We start from the raw sequence: 20,562 nt of genomic DNA on the forward strand, positions 1-20,562 counted from the left end.
AATCTGTGGGATTGTTCAGTCAGATAATACGCCGTCATCCTGATTGGTGACATTAAATGTCATGTCGGAGTCACAATCCAAGGCTGTCGCTATGTTAAGGCTGTTTTTATGGGTTCTGCTGGTTTTTCCTAAAAATCTGTCGGATAGCAGGTTTAGGATTGTTAAGGGTCGGATTATGGAGTCACAACTGTATTTTGTTTTTAAGAATAAAGTGTTAAAAACATGTTAAAAACTTAGCTTGTGTAAGACATGCAAGTATTGTTTTCTACACTGGATATCTGCAGGTCATTGTGCAAAATGTGTATTTCTTAACTTTATAAACTTTTCTACATCTTTGCATGAAACATAACACAAACATTTTCATTAACTCGCTTTAAATCTTCAGAACATTTCAGTTCAGTTCATGAACAGTTTTTGTGCCAGTAGATGTTTTACATCAGCATCTTGACCGAGCGATCGCCTGAAACGATCAATAAATCATCGCTCAGCTCAAACAGCTGGAAGCTAAACTTCAAGCATGGGGAGACTCATTACTCTGACGTGCTAAAGTCCGTCTTTGTGGCTGTAAAGTTTTGTTTTTATTGACATTTCGGTTAGTAATCAATATGAAATTATAGAACAAAGCGAAGAGAAAAGCGTTTTGTTTTTCCCGTGTTGTTTGGGCTCAAATCGCTTCCACACAATTCACACCTATGGAGAGAGTGTGAAGCTCAGGCTGGAGTTGTGTCGACAAGTTGAACAGAAACGTCAGTCAAGCCGAACTAGTGCGACTGTCGATGCGGCTTTTGTGGAGAAAAAGACCAGGATGGGCGTTTAGACATGAAGAAGTGGTTTTAGTTTTATGCAGACAAGCAATAAAACCACATTTTACTATTTAGGTCAGAGTTTCAGCTCAGCAACGGCAACAACGAACCTCCAGACTAAACCTGAACCTGATTGTTACTGAACCAACAAATCTCAACCCAGCAAACCTTCAATAGAACAGTTCAAATATTGTGACGAGGCAAATAGCCGGCAGAGACAGAAATGAACTCATCCTGAATTTGACCCGTTTAAATGACAAATCGTCCTGTGAGTCACTCATACATAATCCCGTAGCCGTGACCTTAGGATGATCCACAACACTTTTCCTCTTCCTCGTCTGCCAGAGATTGCCCGTTACGCAACGACAGACCTGCGGGTGTTGCCAAATCAAATGGATTTCTATCTGCGCCGAGGTTCTTTGGACGCGTCGCGAGCACACGTGCACGTCTGCGGCTGAATTCTGGCATTCAGACTCGCAGACTGACAGCTTGGGCTGCGTGCGGTAAACGGAAATCACACACCGACACAACTCAGAACATGCCTCGTATTCTAGAGCAGCTAGAATATAAGGCTTAAAGTTAAAAAGACATAATTCAAATTCAAAGAGGACGACTGTGCTTGTCTGCATCAGTGTGTGTGTGGGTGAGTAACTGCAGTGATGCAATCCTACCTTGTTGAGGATGAAGTGTCTGATGAGCATGAAGAGGAGTCCAGACATGAGTCCAGAGAGCAGGGGGGAGATGAACCATGATGCCACTGGAGTAGGAGGGAAAAAAGTGTAGTCAGAAAAAAAAAAAGCATGAATCACTCGTAGATGCAGTCAGAGACGATGCAGTGCTTCTGCTTTGTTCCTACAAACGTATGAGCAGAAGAACGTGTTTCTTCCTCTATCTGAGGTGCAGAGAGGTTTTTAAAGCGGGTCTCGTTGCCCGACGCCGGTCTGCCGAGGCTCCTAATGGAGGAGAAATTGGTTTCTGTGCCTCTTCTGAAATAAATTACTCGCTGTGCAAATTGGCCAGGGGAGTCATCCTCGCTGACAACAAAATCTGATGATTACTGTTTATGCTTTTCTGAGCTAAAAAACCTTCCTGATGTCAAACTGCACCCGGTGCTGTACTGGAATTATCTCAGTGTGGTTTATACTCTGTCAGGTTTCAGCACAGAAGTGGTAGTTAGGCGAATAAAAAACGACATTCTGTAAAAAAACGGAGGTGTTATAATGATATAAACACTGCACACACACACACTCACACACACACACTGGGCTCATGTAATCCTCACCGATCTTAACAAGCTGCATCCACTGTACGCCCTTTGTGCCGATGGCGACCATGGAGAAGCCGATGGTAGCACCAACAATGCAGTGAGTCCCGGAGATGGGCAGTTTGAGGAAGGAGGCGATTAGCTGCCAGACTGCTGACCCTGTGACCAGAGAGAGAAACACACCAGACAGTTTTCATACTTCGCCGGCCGCCGCTTTCCACCAAAAAATGCAGCTCTGGAACAAAATAAAGTTTGTGTTTTTTGTTTACTGCGCCGGACCGAAGGCTTTCTAAATGATGAACATGTGGCATCTTAAATGAAGGTCTGAGCGCCGTTTAAAATCCAAAATGACTGCTTTAGTTTTGTTTTGTTTGTACGAGTTGGCGCAAATAACCCGGTGTTTTAAAGCATAATCTGAAAACTGCTCAGACATTATCCTCCATCTCCACAGAGCGGTTTCCAGGAAGCCATAAAAATATCCACACAGGTACGGCATAAACTGGACGATAAAAAACCTGAAATCGCTAAACGGCCTTCGGTAATTGCAGTGCTTTCGACCAAACACGTGGGATTATAGACGTTTGGTGAGGGAATATTTTGAAGTCTGTGGATGTGGAGACAATGCAGAGAACAACGGTTTATTCATGGACACATCACGATAAAGTCACAGAGGGTCACAGAGGCCATTCGGTTTATTTTTGCTTTTCTTGGCCGACCAGCCTTTGAATGACGGACGCTCAGACCTCAGTGTGTCATCGTCAGATCTGCAAATTCTTTTTCAAAGCCCTAAATTAGACGCTGGCAGCATAAACTGTCAGGTAGAGCTCACAAATACACACAATTAGGCAATCAGATGTCAACTATTAGTTTAAAGACCATCAATTTATTGGCAGGGGAAAGAAATGGTCTGATTCCAGCTTCTTAGATATAAATATTTTCTAGTTTCTTCACTCAGAAACTGATCATTTTTGGGTTGCGGACAAAACAAGACATGCAATCTTCACTGTTTTTCAAAACCAAACAACTAATTAATTGATCAAGAAAATAATCAACAGAGAAGCCGACTTCCTGGTCTAATCCTCCTGCTCTCTTTGCCCATATTTCTCATCTGTCTCCTCTAAATAAAGGCAGAAAACACCCTAAAAATGATCTCTAAAAGGGAATAAAAACTACCTGAAGTATCTTCAAATCAAATAAAAATCTTCCTCTCATTCTGCACAGTGACAAACGCTTCCTGCTGGAGATTAAGGAAGAAGCCGTCCAATGTTTCCCCAACATTCGCTGGTGGCCGCCCGCCACACCTGCGTTTACTGCGACGCGGGAATCCCCCGTGCATAACACCGCCTGATTTATCAGCATTTCCCAGCAGCCTCCCTGTCATTAAAGCTGCAACTGTCTCAACGGGAGGCTCATTGTTTTCTGCTCTGCGCCGCTCGTTTGCCGAGACGTCGATGCGTAAAACGACCGCTGATCCTCGAGCTTCGCTGTAAATGCGTCGGTCGATCTTCACCGAGCTGCAAGATTAGTGAACAAAACGGAAACTTTTACAAAAGCTTTATCTCAAAATATTGTCATAAAGTTGTTTTTAAAACCTCGAAAAGACACAAAAACAACTTTTACGGCATTTTTCAAAGTCAGTAAAGTTGTGAAAGCAGCAGCAGCAGCAGATGTTCTTCGTATTAACAACTTTTAACAACCGCGAGCGAAACAAAACAGAGTTATGTAACGTCCACGGAGGCAAACAAAGGGCAGATAAAGAGGTGCAGAAGAGGGTTTTTTTTTTAAGTTAGGCTAAAGTTCAGACTCCAAACACGCAGAGACGCACAATAAAAGCAGTGATGCGCCTTTTAATGGACTCTGATCACAGCTGCACACATCGTCTCAGAGCTGGATATTGAACACAATAATCACACAGAAGGATCAGGGCGTGATGTAAGCATCAGAGAGGGCTGATATATGTTTGTGTTTGCTGTCAGGATAAGATACGAAGATAGAAAATCCCCAAAGGAGGCGTCGCAAGCACGTTTGTTTACAGTCGAAATTTATGCAACACATTATTTTTTTTAATTATTACCAAAGAGGAAACAATAAAGCCTGCTTCACAATAAATGTTAAATTAAACCTTTTACAACATATACAGCAATGACAAAGATTGTTGAAGTCATTTACACACATTTCCTCTATTTTAAATCACTGTAAACGTAAGACTTTGGGTGTTTTGATCAGACAAAATAAGTAATTTAAATCTGTCAGCTCAACTACAGGAATCTACTAACATTTGTTTTATAATAAAAAATAGCACATAAAGTACTGAATGTATGTATGCATTCAAAATAAGGTAAGAAATAGTTTTTCTTGGTGACATCGGGGCTCTACGTGCTGCAGGACTCCTGGTTCTCGCAGCTGCATAAAGCTCTTTATGACTCCGGCTGTCAGATAACAATCTAAACATCTAATGTCCAAACATGTCTGGGCTGAAGTTCACTCATAATCCAACTAATTTCTCCAGCAGCATCGACGACACGTCGCCCCGACGGAACAATATCACCGAGAAAACATCTGAGAAACTATTACACAGTAAAATCAGAGGTTTTCTCTTCTTAAGGACATCATCATCCGCAGATTATTCTCTTATTTGAGACTAGAACGTGTCAGAAAACGGGAATGAAGCATGAATATTAGAGTTTCCTGGAGCCTGTTAAGTTATTTAGGATTTTAAACAGAGAAATGCAGCAACTCCTTACTTTTGAGAACCTGTAATAAATAGTTTTAAGCGGTTTTACTTGAAAAATAAGACATAAGAGAGAAAAATGTGCTAATTCAGTAAACAGTTTTTGAGCTGATGCATTTATCAAGTTTGATTCTAAATGAAGAAGCAGCAGTAAAGTCCTGCTCAGACATGAAACAACTTTTCTGGCTTTATTTATCTGTAAGCGATGACTTTTTGTTGTCCAGGTGTAGCTGAGTTTGACTTTTACATTCCTTGCAGCTTCATTCAGTAAATGAACTTCTACTGGGACTCTGAGATGAACGTAAAAGTCTGCATGTCTGACAGGAGACGTAAAAGCTCGTCCGACTCACCAACCATGGCGCTGACCTCGCCGGCCATGAGCACGGGCACCGTCTCATTGTAGAGGTTGACGTCTATGATGCCCTTCCGGATGGTCTCTCCCACTTTGGCCCCGAGCAGCATCGAGCCCAGCGTCTCGAAGATGGACGCCAGGATGCAGGCCTGCTTCAGGGTGACCACGCCGGAGCCCACCGCCGTGCCGAACGAGTTGGCCACGTCGTTGGCGCCCACCGAAAACGCCAGAATGAAGGCAATGATGAAGCCAATAATCACCATCCACAGGTACGACTCCAGATCCATCTTGATTCTCCACGACAAAAAAATTCAAGCAGAGAAAAAATAAAACAACCTAGCTTAAATATTCTAAAAAGAAAAGAAGAAGAAGTGCTCTGTGCGTTGGTAGAGGAGGACTTAATAAGCCCGCTCCTTTTTTCTTCGTCCCCTGGTTATAAAGAGTTCGAGGGGAGAAGCACAGCCGCTAACTAAGCGTTTGGAGCTCAGTCCAAAGATTGGAGACTAGTGATGGTGGGAGCAGAGAGCATTCCATAGCTTAGTGTGAGACAGCCTGTCTGCACGATCCTTCACCTGCCGGGGAGACGAGAGAGAGAGAGAGGAGACACAGAAACAGATTAGTGTCATAAGCCATGATTACTCTTTTTCAACAGCAGCCACCATCTGACAACACCTCCCCGCGACTTCCTCAGAAAGCCTAAAACAAAGGGGAGGGAGGGACCGAGGGAGGGAAGGAGGGAGGAGGAGAGTTTATGAGAGCAGAAGACAAAAACACAAAACAACAGAAAAATTAAAGGATTTGAAACGATGATGCCGAACCGGGGGGAGAGCACTTCGCCGTGGACAGTCTCAGATCGCCAGAATAGGAAATCACAGTCAGCGCTTCAAAGAAATCAAATTGTTCAGAGGGCTCGCTGTCAGCAGAGACACTATAAAAAGCCCTGAGCGAGACGTGAGCAATGCTCCCAACATTAGAGTAACACCTTAACCCCACACAACGGGGCAGCTGACGTCCGCTGCACCTGATTTTATTTCACAGCTCTCGCCTTTGCCACACATCCGGGTCGTCTCTGGTAGAAACGTACGATCCGAACAGCTCAGACCTTCTCAGCACCATCACCTGTGAGGCTTCCTAAAACCCTGCTGACAGCCTCGTGGATGTTTGCACGGCAGATTACACCGACGTTACTCCGCTGGGTGACAGTCAAGAGGCACACGGGGAGTTTTGTAGCACGCTTTGGAGTTCAAACAAAATCAAAAGGCTTTTGGTGCAGCAGAAAAAAAGAAGGAAAAAAAACGTGGTGCATGGAATTAAGTTAAGACTGCAATGCAGCAAGAACATCAGCAGTGATCTCCTACCGCTGCTCCAGGTGGGGAGAGTTTACAGAGCTGCACTTTGGGGGGGTTCAGGTAATAAATTGATGATATAGTGGAGAAAACGTCACTGAATTCTCGATAAGTTAGAGGATGTGGTTGCTCAGATGTGCAATAAATAACTTGTGTGGACACAGATATTGCATGTGCTCACTACAGGACTAACATGCTCTCATATCCCATCTCCTTAGAAATAAATATATAAAGACAACTTTAAAAGCATAAATATTTAACGCTGGGATGTTCAGGAATCAGCCGTGTCTGTAACAACTACATCAAACATGCTCTTGCTTCTGCATCTACGACGTTAAGATGCTTTTCTCTAAACATCTTTTTGTTTTGGACGTGGGCGGATCAAAGTTGCTCTTCTCGCAATCAAAGCCGTTAATGAAGAAACGTAACGCAGAGATCAATCAGTAATGAAAACGTCGTCGGTTTATTTTCCCCGGCTAATCCAATTTCACATCCACCGGAACAGCAGGCGAGCAGCTTCCCCTCGTCGCCGCCGACTTCCACGGGGCTTATTTACATCACAACAATGACAAGCAGCGGCTTTAAAAAACACATGACGAGGCCACCAACAATGAAGCCTCCGGTGGTCCTGCAGAAACCTCCGCACCGCAAATGACTCGGCCTGGGTTCTCGTACGCCACATAATCAGAGTCATTTCATAGGGGTTAATGGCAGCGCATTTCCTTCTACGGTTAAGCCAGTTGTTAATGGGGGAGCATTAAATGTAAACAGCTTGGAGGCCCGACCAGTACATTCTCTCAGCGTGAAGCGACTGTGCGCTCCGTATCGCGTGGGGGCAGGCGGCTCCTTTCTAAATAGCCTGCAGCCAGTTATGGCTCCCTCCTCCCAACCAAGAGCTCCATCTGGAACAGTTGAGGTCATGTCCTGCTATCCTTTATCCTTTGTTGAACCACAACACACACACGCAAAAAAAAAAAGATGATAATAAATTGTCCCTTAATCAGGTCTGTGCCGAGACCTCCCCGAATCTACTACTGACTCTGAGAGTTACTACCTTGGGAAAGAAGCACGTTTCCTTGTCTCACAGATACCCTGTCTATATATATGTATAAAGGGAAGGAGGGCTCAGAGGTCGCCAGATCAGAGCAGAAACTATCTGATACTTGACTAATCCCTGAGGGGGAAATTCTCTCTTCACCTTCTTTCCTCCGGAGAGAGATCAGAGGATCCCCTCCGACTCTCCAGACGTCTGAGGCTCTCCGGCTGAAATGTCAATAAGCCAGTCTTGAACTCGTGTCCATCGAGATAATTGCTAAAAGGTTAAGCAAGTTAATAATTAATAATCAAGCATAACAATACAATCCCAGGCAGGGCTTTATCTCTGCCCCAAGCCCTAAAAGTCAGTTGATTGCTTTACTGCTTCCTATTTTTTTTTTTATCGCTGCTGCATCCAAGTGTGTTTCCTCATCAGGACGTTTTAAACGCTGCACTTGAGTTTTTACTTCTAACTTCAATCCCTCTTTAATACTTTTATTCAATGCTCCGTCTGTTTCTCGACTACTTAAACACTTTTGAGAAGTGCTCCATAAATAACAGCTCATGCATTGACAGTAGTTTGAGGAACTAACTGTGCAAATGTTGAATCCTGGGAACGCCGCCGCCACAAGAGGACCACATCGCACTTCCACGGTCAAACATGACCCTCCACCGAGCAAAGCCAGACGCCGCCGCGCCGAGGAGATCTTCTGTAAAACGGCCTCCGGAGAAAGAAAACCAAACATCGGCTTCGACTGACTAAAGAGAGGAGAGACGGTTCTCTAAACGGGGAAAGACAACACGATAGCTGCAGCTGACACTTGGTACAATCTGAAGAGCAGCTCACATGCCGCCGCTCCCACTTGTGCACATAAAAACTATTTTTTCTTTCCAGTTGAACTTTACAGCAGACTCACGGTGACCCGCGCAGTTCATAGTACAGAAGAGATGTAAACATTTTCTCAGACGCAGAAGAATGTTGAAGTCTGAGAGGATTACTTTAAAAATAAACAACCTGTCAGGATTATGTGCAGGTAAATCCAGAATGAATGTCTGTGAGATACATGCATCAGCCTTCACCCTCATAATCTGTGGAATCCAGGTATTTGCTAGCATGCTGAGCTGGGAGGAGCTGTTCCAGGTCCAGTAAGGATGAATCTTATTCATAGCTGAGGGATGAAACGACCAGTAACAGAAATGTCATCAATAAGGAATCAGAAGAACTGCTCGATTCTACTTCAATGCATCTGATGCAAACTGCCATGAAAGCACAAAACAGAAAAGTTAAGTTTGGTTCTATGACAAAATCCTAAGCGTGCTCCCTCCCCGGCTAATAACAGTCTAGCTTATGTTAATAATGAGCCCCTTCGCTCTCAGTGTCTCTGTCCAAAGGCTCCATCGTCTGAGGTGTGCTGGTCTGATGGAGATGACATCTGAGTACACGTGGAGGCTGGTTCCCATCCAGCGATGCCTCCCTGGACGTCCTCCATGTGCCTCCACGTTTTACTTCTTCATTTAATGTTTAGCAAAATGATTTAATTCCTTCAGCTTTATTTACGTATAAACGTACAGTCGTGACTGGATGATCCGACCCTTAACAATCCTAAACCTGCTATCCGACAGGTTTTTAGGAAAAAACCAACTGAACCCATTAAAAACAGCCTCAACATACCGACAGCCTTGGACATGAAAAGCCAAACCCAGAAAAATTCATTGTTCTGAGCCTGGGTGCAAACTGTGCCACTGATTCTACAGCCCCATGAAAAAAAAAATCATTTTATTTATGTATTTTATTTTTACATTCAGCCTTTAAAAAGCCATTTTCAACTGGCCATTTGATCAATAGGTTGTAAAAGTAAAAATCTGCAGTCAAATGTCATTTGTTTCCGTCGTCGCCACGGCTCCCGGATGGCCTGCTGCCCCCGCTGCTGGAAAACATCCTCGAGGAAACACTGATCTCAACCTCCGTCTTGCTATCCGACATGAAAGAAGGTTTTACATCTAGTGTCGGATCATCGAGTCACGACTGTATTTGTGTTTTCCGTTGCTGTGCTTGAATGGTTCAATATGAACTTTTTTTCTCCTCGTCTTTCCTACAAATAAGTAATTGTCAATATTGACTGAAGTGAAAGCTTTCATCGTGATGCCCAGATCTAACGGTCAAACAGGAAACGCTATGACTGATAGCTGAAGCACTTTCACAGGTTTGATCCAGTTCCTCAGCATCATCAGCACCAAGAGACGAACAGCTGCACGAGGAGATGCGTGGCTCAGGGCGACTCGACGGCTGGATGGTTCGGCTGAATACCACATGGGCACGCACGCCCTGAGCGGCGGATCTCCATTTTGAGTCACGGCCGGAGACCGTTCGCTGTGCGTCATGCTCTCCCACACGTTCCTATTCATTTGTCCCTTTCAAAAAAAGGCCAAAATTCTCCACAATGTGATTTTTCTTCTTTTTGCTTTAATAAAAACTTCAAGGTTAGAGCAGAAGTTAACTGTGACGCCTGAGGTAGCTTTCAGCATAAACCGTCCAGTCACCAGGCTGGAAATACTGTAATGCGCACAGCTAACAACCTGATAATAGTTAAAAAATTATAGATTTGAGGAAACTGATGGCACAATCTGATGGTTGAATCTGTAGGTAAATGTCTCCTCTGCTAACTATCAGTAGCAACCAGAGCACAGTGCACGAGTCTCCTGATTCAATGGGATTCTTACTACTTAACATGCAGATATTTTGGTGGTGGGAGGAAATTCTGCAAAACATTATGCAAACTCAACAGAGAGAGGCTGAAGCTGGTCCTCGTGGCATTTAAGACATTTCTTCTTCTCTTGCGATGACACAGTCGGTGTAAACGCTGCACTGAGATGTATTGGAGCAGATCTTTAGACAAGACAAATGTTCACCAAATAAAAATAAACAATAGTGAACAACACTGGCATCTGGCTTGACCCGTGACTCAAGCCGTCATCTACACATCACTGCATTACACAATACAACACAAGCACAAGTGGGAGGTACTGCTGAGTGGCTCGACCCACAACCTGAGGTGAGTTTGGGTGAGTTTGTTCAAACTGGGTCAAAAAGCGACAAAGCAACACTCAGACCAAGACTGTAAATAACTCACAGAAACATTGTGTGCAGCAGACGACTAATCCACCTTTCCTCCCTTCCCTCCTCTCTCCCTCGTTTCTTTCCTTTTATGCACTGTGAATAAACTGCTGCATAAATTTTCAAGTTGCATCCACTCATTACTGTAACACACAATTATCAGCAGGGAGAGGAGGAAGACAACTGGACCAAATTGAATTGTAGAATCAGAAATGTCATAGCTAGGAGGGGTGAAATATCCTGGAACTGTTGGTCAAGTCAGTGGATTCATTTCTAATTTTGCCGGCCGTGCTGAGCAGTTTGGCTCTCCTAATGAGTCGGATATTAAAAAGCACTGACCTGGGCGACACTAGCAGGCAGCAATCACATCACAGTGTCAGCAGCAAAAAAACGCCTGCAGAAAACAAACACCTTTGTGCTCCTCTCGACATCTGGTTGGGAGATTCGATGTTCCTCGCGCAGTGTGGAAAACGCAGCCTGCGGAGGATTATACGCGCTCGCGGATGAAGAAGCTCGCGACCCCACGTCCTTGAACACAAGTCAACAATCCTGGCATGACACACCAATCTGTACATACCACGACCATTTAGAGAGCACGCCCCAGAGACTGACTGCACGCTAAACAGAGCTCAAATGAAATGGATTTCTTTCAAACAAGCTGTATGGCTGCATGACCTTCAGCATGAATCATCACCACCTCTGCTGGGAAACATTAAAAACAGCTTCATGAATTAATAGATTAGATTAAATACGTTGCATAGTACGTTATGCAACCTGCATGGTTGTTGCTGTATTTCTTCATATCAAGGACAGCGATGGCTAATTATTTGTGCTCCCCCCCTGCAAAGGAACATTTCAGGCAAAAACACAATCTGCCAAAAAGTGCTCAGCATTAGCAGCATAAAACAGAGCGACGGGAAGCAGCAGCGGCACCGTAATGCAGATCCACCGGCAGTGATGGTAATTGCTTTCTGCTACCTGGGTGAGAACGCCCCGTTATGTATTATGTATGCGCAGTTATGCTCCCGTTTTCGCCGGTCATTGGGATGCAAAAAACTAAAAAATAAACAGGAGATGAAACAGTAATATGCTGAATTTAATTTGAACACTGGCAGTAGCTGTTATTTGGCCAGAGAGCAGAAATGACGTGTCAGCTCAGGCAAACAATTTCAGAGCGATAACGACGTTAGCGCTAACAGGAAGTGCGACGCGGTGTGACTTGATTAGTGTGGGAAGCAAATGCACAGTTATCTTTTTGACCTGCACATGCTGCATGCCAGCTCCGTTCATGATTTAACCCACTGTTAGTAATCATTTTTAAAGTTTGTTCAAAGCTCTGCTTGTATTTCTAAATGAGATGAAGCCACTTGTTTGTTTGTTTTCGTTTTCAGGCTGCAGCTGCTCAAGTCAATGAGACGTCATCTGTCTGGAGGCTTCAGGAATAACAAAACGACTGTTGTGAGTTCAAAACCTGACCAAATTAACCATAATCAGGTTTATAAACAGGTGTGTTAGATTCTGTAGACTGTCAAAGGATGAAGCTGCGGTATGTAACAGCTCAGGTGCATCTGTTTTACCTTTACTGTATGTCGACCGCTGTCCAAGGTGCTGAACCTGAGACCACCAGAGATGTGCGAGGCGACGCCACGACAGCAGGAGTTGTTCAGATAAAAGAATATCCAGCAACGCTTTCCTCCAGTTTGGCCATACTCAACATACAGCCGGATATTCTGGACTGTTCAGCCTGAGGAGCTTCATAATTAACAGCTTATCGTGACTTTGTTATTGTTGTGCTGCTGTAAAAACGATCTCTAATTAAATTCCTCGTATCAGGGACACTGAAGCTTCCACCATTAGTAGATCTATCAGCAAATGACTCCTAATGACTGGTATAGATACAACAATTTAGAATATTTAGGCAGAGTTAGAAGACCATACTCCATTTCCTATCGCTAATTTTGTAAAATTCCTGTATCTGACACACATCCTGACTCCACACGTCGACACGTTGACGCGTCTCTGAGCGACACGCTGAACCCCAACGTGTTTTCCAACGAGCAGGCCGGAGCCTCGCACGGCGGCAGCAGAGCGCCGACAGCGTCTACGAAAGCGACCCGACATAAAAACACTTGAAAGTGACATACTCTGTAAAGCAACATGCTCTTGAGGATTATTTCTGGCAGACCCATTTTCTTCCTGTGGGTGTCAGGTGGCAAACAGTACACATAATGAGAGCAGTGACACACACACACACACACACACACACACACACACACACACACAGGCAGACACAACAGGGGCAAACAGGACTAAATTGGGTTGTCGCGCTGTCTGTGCTGGAATATTTAAGTGAGAGGACACACTTAAACCTGCAGCAGCTGGTTGTCTTTTATCACCTTTTGTTGCTCCCCAACAATTACAGAGCAGCATTATCATTCATAAGAAGCTATCTTTGTAGACAGCTGACGTCTGAAGCCTAGTTAACTTCCTTTTACCTTCGTTTTTGGACTCTTTAGGAGCTGCTATCGTCACCAGCTTATTCTTAACCGTGTGTTTCTTGGGGTTGTGGTAAACTGCAGCCTCCTGCAGCATAAACTGCACGAGGGCTCAACAGATATGGTTTTTCAGGGCCGACACTGAATGTCATTAACCGAGGAGGCCGATAACTGATATACATTTGCAGTAAGAACACAAACTTTCATGTACGTAAACATATATCTGATTTAAACAGAGCTTTTCAACACGATTGCTCATGATGTGTAACCAACAGACAGCACTGTAAATGGTAATTAGACTGCACTTAAACAGCGCTTTTTCTACCTTAGCACCACTCAAAGCGCTTTACAATGTGTTTCTCATTCACCCATTCACACACCAATGGCCATGCAAGGAGCTGTCTGCCATTGGGAGCAACTTCGGCTTCAGTGTCTTGCCCAAAGGCACTTCAACTGGGATCGAACCGCCAACCTTACGATCAGAGAACAACCTGCTCTACCACCTGAACCACAGCTGCTCGAGCCCACAGAAAAGTAACTACAGTTAGAGATTTATCAGCCAAAGTAGTGCATTTTTAAATTAATATATCAGGAATTGGTCCAAAAAAAACCCAGAAGAATGCTGAATATTAAGTTCAATAATAGGCCAAGCTCTTAATCAGTCAATCCCTAAATTGTGCACTGAGAGCTGCAGGGGTGATAATCGCCTAATAATTGCTTCTCGCTGCAAGTCCATTTGTCAAATTATTTGCACACATTCAATCCAAACTTGTCTGTATCTTTTCATGGAGCCGTGCCACACGACAACCTGAGCAGAACATTCAGAACCTGTTTCAGCATCTGCCTCTGGTGGCGTGTGTTGTGTGCCGTGACCCGTTTAAAAAGAAAAAAAAAACCTGTGTGCAGACTACTCACTGTGATTACTTCCCCTAACTGTTTGCCGTTTGTTGCCGTACAGCGCTCATTAATCTGCCTGAGATGCCACTGCAGCAGCACGGCCACAGCTGGTGCAGAAACACTGTGTCACGAGCTACAGTCTGCATTGACACGCGGCTGCACTATCCACGCACTGATTCAACTCTCTCTTTTACCCCCTCCTCCTCTTCCTCTTCCTCCTCATCCCCCTCTCAGCAAAACTAACCGTCCCTCTGTCGGCACATGGAGCAAGAACCAGAACATGCATGCGGTGTCAGATGATGACTCACAGCCGCATCCTACCGACGCCGGCTAATTGTTACACCTGAAGCATACGCAACTGCAGTCTGTGCCTCCAAGGACACCGAATGCCCACATCTAGCAGATGGCTCACTAAGTTAAAAAGAGAGGGATGATTCGGACAAAATAAAAAAAGGCAGGCAGGAAAAGAAGTGTTAAAGCCTGGAAATCAACTCCACTCACCTTCATGTCTCCTCACATCAGCAGAAGGTGGTGAAAGTGGTGGAGATGAATGAACGGCAAAGACACAAATCTGACAGGGTTTTGGGGGACAAGAGGGGAAACGGTAGACTGGAAAATAAAAAAAAAAAGAAGAAGGAGATGTGTTGGTGAGCATGTGACTGATGGGAGAGAGAGAGAGAGAGAGAGGAGGGGAAGAGAGCAGCTGATGACCAGAGGAGAGGAGAAGTGAAGTGAAGGAGTTAAAGAGGCTTAGTGAGAAATCAGCAGGTTGTGGTGGTGTTGCAGGAGAGAGAGAGGGAGCAGCGCAACCAGCTGAGTCTAGACTGCCTCTTAAAGGAATGTATCTGCATTCACAGCACACGCCGGCCAATGACAAATGTCGGAGAAGCCGAGGCGTGCTGCTGACTGGCCGAGCGCGTGCAGAGAGGACGGACAGATGGGGGGGAGGCAGCCAATGACCGAGGAGGAGGACAACCGAGGAGGAGGAGGAGGAGGAGGGGAGGTCGAACCTGCGTGGATGTGTTTCACAGCCAGTGAAAAGCATGCAGATAGATCAAGGGCATTCGGAGAGCTAGCCTTCCCTTTGTCACAGCGCCGGACAGATTCGTATAATATGCACGCTCTGGCTGATGCGTGCCGACGATCACGAGGAGAGCAACAGTGTGGCCGAGCCGAGGGACGCAGCCTCCGGGCTGCACAAGCGTCCGCGATGCTTGTTGCTGCAGAGGAGTCAGAGCGCTGATGAAATGTGCTCAGACAGGAGCATTTTTCTTAGAAACACAAGAGCACGCAGCGTCTCATCGCCGTTACTCGGCTACAGTCCACCCATCACTTTCTCTGCCTTTCTCTCTCCCCACAATTGTCCCTTTGAACAGACGTGCCTAACAGTATGTCTTTATGTCACTTGGCCTCAGCGGGGCAGAAACAGGGGCTCTCGTCAACACAATGAAGAGACCGGAGCTGCTGTAGGCGACGAAACACAAAGCAGAGCCGCAGTCCGCCTCTTTTGAGCAGTCCCTTAACACTTGACTGATAAATGAAACGTCCTACACACAGATTACCTCGGATATGACAGCAGCAGACTCAAGGTAAGACGTCTGATGATGCCTCACACAAGCTTCATTAAACGGCATCTGTACTAATGTCGTCAAACTTTTAGCAGAGATTTGGCTCAACCACAAACTACCTGCCCCTCACAAAGTCTGTCCAGTAGTCTTCCCACCATCTTTGACCACAAAAACACTCACATACGCCATTGAAGCCAGGACGGAGTTCAGCGCCACCAGTGCAGCTCAGGTCCCGTCGCTCTCACATACTGAAGTCCAAGAAAAAATTCCTGTATCCGGAGCTGTTCGGAGGTCTGATCTGGTGTGGTGTCACTCATTCTCTCCCTTTCTGTCCCCCCACTGGCCCTGCCTGCTAAAAGCCTATCTGCGTCAGCTGCACCTGCTGCCTCTGACTCTGTGCTTCACAGCAGGGAGGCGCTGTCTCTTAGAGCCCAAACACACACACACATGCACACACACATGGCTGTACAGTGCTGAGATCAGTCGGCCTCTATGGGGCGGGCGGGGGGCCGCTTAAGAATGACAACAACAGTGCATGTCGCTTTCGACACCGTCTTCAAAGGTCCCTCACTCACAGATTTCCATAAGTCCTCGTTCTATTTTCTGTCCTGCACCGCAGCACCAAGACGGTAACGCTGGTGATGCTTCACATCGCTCCTGACGGCAACTACAAGCACACAGGCAGTCTGTCAAACATGTATGTGGGCCTGCAGCTAAATCAATAGTGTTCAGCACTTCTTCTCACTGATTTACCCTCGTTGGGATCCTGCTGTCCTTTCGTCTTTAGTTTTAAGGCAGCAGTGAAACACAGACTCTCACAGCAGAAGAAACAAAACCACCTCTTAACCTGATGCTTTATTTTATGTATTTCTCTTCATAGTTCATTTAAGTTTGACACAGGCTGACGATGTTTAATGTAAACTCCTTCAGGTCTGAATAAGCACGAGTTAAAGTTGGAAATCTCACGAGGTTGAACCGAGTAACTTTCACGGATCACTTTTAACACAGCACGAGTCTATATTCAACAAATGGACACTCACAAACTGTGAATGTACTGTGGCCTCTGTAACGGTTGTGTCTGAAGGAAGTCGTGAGGAAGATCGACATAAGCCTGATCTACGTCTGAATGACACTTTAATATATTAAAGGTGGCAACGGTACATATCCAAGTCTGAAGAATGGAACTAAGATGCTGGATTGTGACACTTGCAGTTGAAAACTACAACTTTCATGAGTTGTTTTATATCTTGTTGGTTGTTTTTTCAGTCATTTTGTGCGTCTTTGCAGCTATTTTGCATCATTTGTGTCTCGTTTTCACTGAGCTGCATCTGATTCTGGGATTTTTACACGTCTTAATCTTGTTTTGTGCGTATCTGTGTTCATTTTGTGTCTGTTAATCTCTGTTTGTGGGTCTTTGCTGTCATTTTGGAGCGATTCGTGTCCATTTTGCGTCTCTTTTTAAATGGTTTGCTTCTCTCTGGATGTCTTTTTGACAGTTTTTTGTCCAGATTTTGCATCAGCTTGTGTTTTTGCACCTTTTCTGTCTGTTCTTTTTGTCTCTTTGCTGTCGTTCTGTGTCTGTGTGCTGATTGTTGCATTTCGTTTTAGTTTGATTTGCATCTTTTTCTGCTCTTTCTGTGCATCTTTTACACCTCCTTGTGTTCATTTTGCATCTCTTTATTAGGTTCTAGAACAGACTGATGAGAGGATTTTGTGTCATTAGCACGGTGTAAACAATTGACCACTGGATCCTATCTTTAAAAATAGTATTACAATTAGCTGACCAGGAGGGTTCCTTCAAGATTTGGGCGCTTTGTGCTGTGAATGGTGGCTTTTTTTTTCGTTTTCTTTTCTTTTTACATTTTTTCAAGTTTGTAGTTTTAAGCCTCCAGGAATACTTTCATGGCTTTCTCCACACTTCCTGATGGTGTCACTTCCCAAACCTTGATGCATTAAATCACAGCCTTTAACTATAAAATAACTTTCATAACCTGCCACTTTACCAATTCCAGCAGCTGAACAGATGCAATACTTTCAGTATTCCTACACAGACCTGAGCTACATCAGTGCACGCCGCCTGTGATGTGAGAGTTTTTGCCACTTTCCGTCTTTCAGCTGGATTTACACGTCAAGCTGCTATCTTCAAACCCCGGGATGACAAAATCAGAAATGACATTCTCGCACTCGTGCCGTACACCGAGCCTTTAGCGGCGACTAAAACCCAGCTCGGGTACAACAGCAAACAATTGAGCCCCCCCGTGGCGCTCTGTGTTGTGTAAGCCTTATGTTTAAATACTCTTAAGGTCAGCTCTCTCTGGTTTCACTGGAGACTGTGCACAGGTTTGACTCCCTCGCCCTGAAATGGCAAAGCGGCCGGCGTGGCTCCTCCCCGCTCGAGCGTCTGCACGACTGTTTTAAGTAACTGACACAGACGTGCTGTTCTGTCCTTACAGTGTTTGTGTTTGGTTTCTAAGGAACAAAAATAGGAAACTAATTAAGATCAACACAATGCGAGTAAGAAAAAAACAGAAACATACAAAGAGGTATTGCAGATTTCACATTCAAACTCATATGATATCAATAAGTAGACTATTTTTTTCCCCCAAAGAACAATCAGCTGAGCACACACAATGCATAAAAACCACAGAGGCTAAAATAGCAGCAACACAAAGGATGCAGTGACCAGAGCAACACTTTTAGAGAAGCAGAAACTATTAGTCACCTCTGAGAATAACCCAAAGCTCACAGCAGGGAGCTTAATAGACCAATCAAAATGCACTACAAATAGGAATATGGAGCCAGCGATTTTATTACCAGCAGTCAGGGGGCCGGCTCCGTTGGCCCGGCTCTGCATCATATGACTGACACAATTAGGCTCGGTACCTACCAATAACTGTGGCTGTGCTCTGGCCTTTTTTCCTCTTTCTGCCATCTGCGTCCATGTTCCTGAGCGCAGGAGTCATCTTACCCTTGACCCTCTCTCTCCGTTTTCCTCCCCTCGCTCACCCCCTCCCGCACTTAGCCGGACAGTTCCAGTTCTCTTCCACGAATCGGCGAAGGTACCCAATAGCGAAATGAGTCACCCCTTGTCCTTCCTCTCCTCTGACCGGCCCTCCCCAAACTGCCCTTCTCCCCCGTTAGGTGAGGAAACAGAGAAATGTTGATCTGGCTCCGCGCTCCCAAAGCACTGCCAGGACCTCCGGCCTACCTGCCTCTTTCTCGACCGCTGAGACTGGTAATCTACTGTTGGCATGCGCCGCGGTATTAAACTGTGTTACTGGGGCAAAGTGGGTGCCGGCATTAGTGAGAAAATGCAGCGCAACAAGGACGGAGAGAGAGAGAGTCCGTGAGAAAGGAGACGAAGCGACGGGATTAGCGCCGTTTTGGGTTTCGTCCACGCTAACGGGAATAAATGCACGTTGTCATCTCGGTTTTTTGTTTTTCATCCACGCTTAGCTGCCAACTCGAGCATGAAATCCAAATTAAAATGTTCTCCAAACTGGAGATCTGAAAAATGCTGTGCTTGAGGTGTGGTGAGAAAAAAAGGGGCCTTTTGCAAATGCTGACATACGAGCATCAGGTGACTTCATACACCTGAGCGGCTCAAACTCTTTTGGTGGAAACACCTTGACGCTTGTAGCTCATTAAAGTGTTCAGCTTTTCCAATTAAATCTAAATAAGCTGATAAATATACCCTAAAAACAGGATATCTTCAGGTTTTACAAGAACAACTGATGTCCTATTGTCTTCCAATATTCAATCAAAGATTTAGTCGGGCTTTTATTTTTTAAACACTCATTAACAGAATTTATTTTACTATTTATTTATATTTTTAATTCATTCATTGAGTTAAAACAAAACAATTAAACACGACACAAACCCTCCTGACTCCTGAAGCAGAAAGAAGAATAATCTGATGTTAAAGAAATAAATTTACAAAAACCCTAAATTACAAAAAGCATCAACAACAACATGATAAACATCAAAATATTCTCAACAAAAACAATAATAATAACATGAAATAGCTCCTTCGAAGCCGACCGTCATGTTTTACTTTATTTAATTTAATATTCTTTAAAAGAAAAAACAGAATATTTGACATGATTATTTACTCGTCTTTACAATCAGACATAATGAACATATCTCCTAGACTTTAATTGTTCTTTAAAATAGAAATATTGATTCTTTGGTTTCTTTGTTCAGATTGTTCCATAAACTTTTTTTTAAAGATCTCAGTTCCTTTTAACTCATACTTACTTTCTCTTTTTTCTGAATATTTATTGGTAAAGAACCCTTTTGTGTTTGTGCTAAAACTGATCTAAACGAGTCAAATAAAGTCTCATTTTGAAGACGTGACTGAAAACCAGAGCCTGATCCATTGATTCACGTATCGCATGTTCATCTTCGGTCGTATCGGCTGTCTGGGAAACGTGGCGCTAACCACGAACAGCGTTTGGGAAAAGGTTAAACTAGGACACTATTAGTACCTTTAAGTTTTCAAGAACAGTTCAGTATGAAGCTGCGTTTTGGTTTCCATTAACTCTGTGTGTCTCTACTGGATAACAAACATGAGTGACCTTGGATTAAAGTCCTTCTCCTGGCATCGATTAAATCCCTCAAATTTAATCTCTGACTTTGAAGTTTTCTGTGTTTCTCATTCATCCATTCACGCACCAACGGCAACAGAGCTGCCATGCAAGGTGCTGCCACTGGGAGCAACTTCAGGTTCAGCGTCTTGCCCAAGGACACTGTGGAGGGGCGGGGGATCGAACCACCAACCTTACGATCAGAGGACAACCCGCTCTACCACCTGAGCCATGGCTGCTCGTTAAAGATATATGAATATGCCCAATAGTTCCCACCTCTATTTCCTGCAGCTTGAGCACACCTGCTCACCTTCACTTCAACCACTGTAAAACTATAGCGAGCTACACAATAATGGAGTAATTGAGCCCT

The 20,562-nt window shown here is 44.5% G+C and overlaps 1 protein-coding gene across 3 annotated transcripts in view; it reads right to left on the minus strand.

Moving 5' to 3' along the window:
* slc20a2 (solute carrier family 20 member 2) overlaps positions 1–20,562 on the minus strand; it is a 51,078-nt gene that overhangs the window by 17,326 nt on the left and 13,190 nt on the right. For 2 of the 3 annotated variants that reach the window (XM_008288127.1, XM_008288128.1), the window contains exons 2-4: positions 5,149–5,722; positions 2,086–2,226; positions 1,475–1,560 (exon numbers count right to left, since the gene is read on the minus strand). In XM_008288127.1, coding sequence (XP_008286349.1) covers positions 1,475–1,560; positions 2,086–2,226; positions 5,149–5,437 — 516 coding nt within the window. In that variant the 5' untranslated portion in view covers positions 5,438–5,722. Of the gene's footprint in view, positions 1–1,474; positions 1,561–2,085; positions 2,227–5,148; positions 5,723–14,539; positions 14,612–20,562 lie in introns of those variants that run through there. The other variant, XM_008288129.1, reaches the window with a different exon arrangement.

The sequence above is a fragment of the Stegastes partitus genome, unplaced genomic scaffold (genome assembly GCF_000690725.1).
Source record: "Stegastes partitus isolate 25-593 unplaced genomic scaffold, Stegastes_partitus-1.0.2 Scaffold543, whole genome shotgun sequence".
NCBI classification, from domain to species: Eukaryota; Metazoa; Chordata; class Actinopteri; family Pomacentridae; genus Stegastes; species Stegastes partitus.